Source organism: Sinocyclocheilus anshuiensis, unplaced genomic scaffold, assembly GCF_001515605.1.
Source record: "Sinocyclocheilus anshuiensis isolate Anshui unplaced genomic scaffold, SAMN03320099.WGS_v1.1 scaffold609, whole genome shotgun sequence".
NCBI lineage: Eukaryota > Metazoa > Chordata > Actinopteri > Cypriniformes > Cyprinidae > Sinocyclocheilus > Sinocyclocheilus anshuiensis.
In genome coordinates, this window is record NW_015541011.1 from 2,209,567 (window position 1) to 2,214,611 (window position 5,045).

Here is a 5,045-nt window from a genome sequence, read left to right on the forward strand (position 1 = left end):
TATATTTTTTTTTTTTTTTTTTTTTATCAGTCTGGCGAGAAAAAAAAAAAATGAACTAGCCAATGGCGATTCAATTGCCAAGGTGTCCGTAGAGGGCTGTGATCCTTCAGAAATCATTTTAATAGGCTGATTTGGTTCTCAAGAAACGTTTCTTATTATTATCAATGTTGAAAACAGTGATACATTTTTTGCAGGATATTTCGAGATGAGAATAGAAAATTTAAAGAACATAATTTATTTGAAACAGAAAGCTTTTGTAACATAATAAATATCTTTACTGTCACTTTTGATCAATTTAAGTAATTATGATTACAAATATTGATTTATTTTATAAAAAAAATAAACTGACCTTACTGACCCAAACTAATCTTACTGACCCAAAACATTTGAATAGTATGATAAAATGTTAGTCTAGCCCATGTTTTTATACTGTTTAAGCAATTATGGTAAATTGTGACACTTTTCATGGTACTTTAGTCCTAAGATGAATCATGTTTGTTGGAGCATTCCTTATATGTAAATCACTTTGCATAAAAGTGAGTAATGTAAGTTTCTCAGAAAGGAAATGAAGAAAGACAATGAAGGCAGTGATGTTATCCAATCTTCCAAAACCAGGTTGATCCACAAGAAATAATATGATTCAATGCCACATACTAAACCTTGAATGGTCTACACTAAAACAAGTTCAACAAGACTTTTAGGACTTATATGAAGAACTCAATGGTCCGTAGGAAGATTAAACAAAAATGGAAAAGCTAATCAAAAGGCATGGCACCTTTCAGTGTGATGCAACCTGTCGCTGTTCTGTGTAGGCTCCCAGAGCCAAGACTCTAGTCTATACTGATACACTTTCAAGACTAAATAGACCATCAGCAGCTTTTTGGAGAACAACATCAAGCTGCATGTAAAAAAGATATTTCATTTTTAAGAGCCAGTTAAAATGCAAATTAAGTTGTCAACGTTTCAAGGCCAATCTATAAAAAGATTTCCAAATTACGATTTTTAAATCTTGCATAGTGCTGAATAAGATGTTATGATCTACTAATAGCAATACTCATTCATTTTTAAATACACGAATGTAGCCTTGAATTGGACAAATAAAGTCAATGCAAAGCCTAGAGTAAACCATACCACCCAGCATCATTCTAGTTTAACCATCTGTATTAGTCAGAGGTCAATACCTGAGCGGTCTCTGATAACCAGGCTTCTGCCTTCCTTTAGGTTGATGGTGAGGAGATACTGGACCTTCTGCTGTGCTGAAGCACCTTGATTTTGACTGTCGTTTAATCCTGCTGGGATCTGAAAAGTTGAGAGCAAAAGACTTTGTTAATGTTGGATGCTAATTATCATTCTGACTATTCTGGAGTGAAGTACTTGAAGAAATAATACACTATGTTTTTTTTTCTTCTGTCTTCAAGACAGCACTTTTTCTTAAAAAAAGAGTATTAAAATACTCACGTTTCGTTCTTGCTCTGGAAGTGTATCAAAATCACTGGTTTCATTGGGAATGTCCTGAGGAAGAGATTAAGATGTATCAAATCAAATGAGAAAGTTTTGCATTACTCTGAATCTGCTATACTCAAATTCAGGCCAGAACAGTAATGCGTAATGTTTGTCATCTATCAATCAAGCATTATTGGCTATAGATGGTAAATTCAGAATTTGGATTTAGAAATCTCCAATATAATGCATACTGTACAGGTATGTTATTTACCAGATCTGCACAGAAACTTATAACCACACACATTATAACTTCCACCTGGCACCATTTCATTCAAAAAGCCTAGAGTATCAGGTATTTTTATATTCATACAGAAAGTTTGGGCTCAGTAAGATTTATTCATGTTTTTGAAAGAAGTCTCTTATGCTCACCAAGGCTCATCGATTTGGTCAAAGTCAAGTTCAATGGCATTTTATTTGTATAGCACCTCAAAACAACATGAATGCTGAAGGCAAATGAACAATAAAATATTAAAATTAAAACCCACAATGGCCAACGAAATTAACTAATAAAACATGGCCTGAAGTAAGCTAACAGCCTAGTAGTTGCTGCTTTTTTAAATATGGCGCAGGCTGACGGTTTGTTAATGTAATTGATGATATTCAGAGAGTTAAACGACTTGGCACAAGCTGATTGGTTCATGCTGCATATGCAGCCAATGAGCTTACTGCCTTGCATTTATATCACTGGCTAGCATTCACTAGAGATTCCTGCAGTGCGCATTCAGAGTTTATCTGAAACCCTCCACCTTCCCCAGCTCCACCTGTATAGATCTGCTACAGGTTATTTTATATGCTATTCGTGCAGCAGCAGTATGTCTTAAATACTCACGGCACCGTATCGCCATATGCATTGGCAGTAGCAAGTTCCTGTACTTGCTTGCAGCAGCAGCAATAATCTCCAACTACAGCAATAACCAACAGCAGCAGCAATTCAGCAGCAGTGTAGCAGATCTATTCCGCCAAGACCAAATACATTAACATTGTCATATCCATCATCATGCTAAAATCAGTTGTCATGATATATATATATATACTGTATATATATTGCTGAGCCCAAACTTTTGAATGGTTGTGCATATTTATGTAGTGATAATACTTAGAAAACTCTGTGATGACTTGCCATGTCCTCAGCTGACCCTGCAATGAACATGTCCACTTGAGAGAACGGCTCGTGCTCAGTAGGACATGAAATGCAGGTTTTCTCTTCAGGTGGAGTAGTGCTGACTGACTCTGTGATGGTCAGTGTAGACATTTCGTCTGCACCTCGTGCAGGAGGCGTCTGTCTTCCTGCACCGGCTCTACTAAGGGCTGCAGCCACTTTGTCTGAGGGGTCCTTTGGTCTCTGACCAGGTGATTTTCTTTCTGCAGGCACAGGTGTCATCTGTCTTTCTGTATGTGAATGTACAGGTCCAGTCACAGCATCTAAATCATCTATGTACCATGTGGTGGCTCTTTGCCGCTTATCAGTTTCCACTGCAACTGGAAAGTCAACAGGAACTGTTCTCTCTGATGGCGCGGGGCTGCAGGAGTATGGCATGTCTGCGACACTTAACTGCTCAGATAAGGCAGTACTGGAGGTTTCACTTGCTGTTTCATCCAAGTCACATGAACCCTCCACGTTTCCAAAGAAGCAGGAGCCTTGACCTGGTGTCCTGGAATCATCCTGCAAAGCCATCATGGCACTGGGATTAATCCTGATGTCTGGTACCGACATACTCCTTCTGTATTTCAGAGGGGTCTTTTTCTTCTTCCCCAAACCCTTCTTTCCGATCTTCAGATTTAAGATGGGCTTGGCTCTCTCACGGAGATTGGGCCAGATTTTCTTCTTTTGCTCCATCGTGATTGCAGATGAGATTGCACTTCAGCTGAAATTAAAACAACTGTCAGACAAAAGACAAGCAAAGATAGTTTGATAGAAAAAAAAAAACAAGTATCAATTTATGAAAAAAATGTTTAAACAATCAAAAACAATGTGAACTTACACTACTGTTTAAAAAGTTTGGGGAAAGTATTTTTTAAGAAATTAATACTATTATTCAACAAAGACATTACATTGATCAAAAATGACATTAAAGACAATTATAATGCTACAAACTATTCCTATGTCAAGTTCTTTTGAACTTGCTATTCAAGAACACAAAAGGTATCTTGTTTTCCACAAAAAAAGAAAAATTAAGCAGCAGCTTTTTTCAACATTGATAATAATAAGAAAAGTTTTTTGAGCACCATATCAACATCAATCATGATTTCTGAAGGATCATGTGACACTGAAGGAAACCTTCATTTTTAGCTTTTTCGCATTCAACCAGATGCTGTACAGTATGTAATGAGTGTTCAATCTTGCTCCTCGAGGGCCAACGTCCTGCAGTTTGGCTCCAACTTGCGCCAACACAAGTTGAGTAAGTTCTGATAAACCTGAAGACCTTGAAGAGCTGGTTCAGGTGTGTTTAAATGGGATTGTAGCTAAATTCTGCAGGTTAATGGCCCTCCAGGAGCAGGACCGGTCATCTCTGCTGTATGTGATGCTTTTTATATGAAACTGCCAAAAACACAGATAATGTCAAGCGTTTACACTTCGACATGAAACAGTGCGTGTAGAGCACAATGGCCACATGCATCAACTGCAAAATATGCAGAAAATGTGCTGATTACGTTGTCACATCACAGACCATGAGGCCGTATTTGTGATGGAACTGTGAAGTTTCTCAAAAAAATGGTCACACTACTAAACTTTGTTTTCCACAGAGCTGAAAAAAAGAAACTAAATGTACTATAAATAATAAATGAGTTTTTATACTAATTTGTTTTATAAGTGTGAACAGACTAAATCTGAAGACTATCAGCTGACAATGCTGACAACTATGACATGCTTTCCATGTATAGATCATCACACACAGAATTGATTTTAGTGATGTTCAGAAGTTTATTTTAGTGATGGTCTACGTACTGAGTTAAGTTTTTCCTTAATTAAGTCAAAGCATCTAGTCAAAGATGTGCTTAAGTAGTTTCTGCTACTTTTTTAATATTCCAAAATAAAGTAAACATTTATTAACTTTTAAAATGGATAAAATCAAGAGATGGAGGACATGTTTTTATTAAAGTAAGTTTCATGCACACACTTTGTAAAGCAATCCATTACATCTAGTCATCAGGAAGTAATAGCTTTGCCTGAAATAAATTCAGCAGCAGCAGATTCAGCAAGAAGTGTATTGTGATTTTAGTCAGTACAATGTACAAAGCAAATAGAAGTATACAAGTAATGATGGGCAAAAATTTATTTATATTTCACATGAAACTGAGGTAACAAGAAATATTAAAGCTTTTTGACAAGAGGTATTAAAGATTGTGTGTGTGTGTGTGTGTGCCTTAGACATGTAACAGTAAAAGAACAAGTGTTCAGTTTCAATCTTACTTTTAGTACAAAGAGTATTTCCAAAATTCAAAAATAGCATTTCAGAGGAAAGCATAGGCCTACCAGACTTTTATAATATATATATATATATATATATATATATATATATATATATATATATATACAAAAT

General features: G+C 36.0%; 1 protein-coding gene across 2 annotated transcripts in view; it reads right to left on the bottom strand.

The window, feature by feature from the left end:
• Nucleotides 1-5,045, bottom strand: part of LOC107690380 (multiple C2 and transmembrane domain-containing protein 2-like) — a 50,073-nt gene that overhangs the window by 43,791 nt on the left and 1,237 nt on the right. For both annotated transcript variants that reach the window (XM_016488690.1, XM_016488689.1), the window contains 3 exons: nucleotides 2,624-3,368; nucleotides 1,459-1,512; nucleotides 1,182-1,299 (listed from right to left, as the gene is read on the bottom strand). In XM_016488690.1, coding sequence (XP_016344176.1) covers nucleotides 1,182-1,299; nucleotides 1,459-1,512; nucleotides 2,624-3,340 — 889 coding nt within the window. In that variant the 5' untranslated portion in view covers nucleotides 3,341-3,368. The remainder of the gene's footprint in view (nucleotides 1-1,181; nucleotides 1,300-1,458; nucleotides 1,513-2,623; nucleotides 3,369-5,045) is intronic.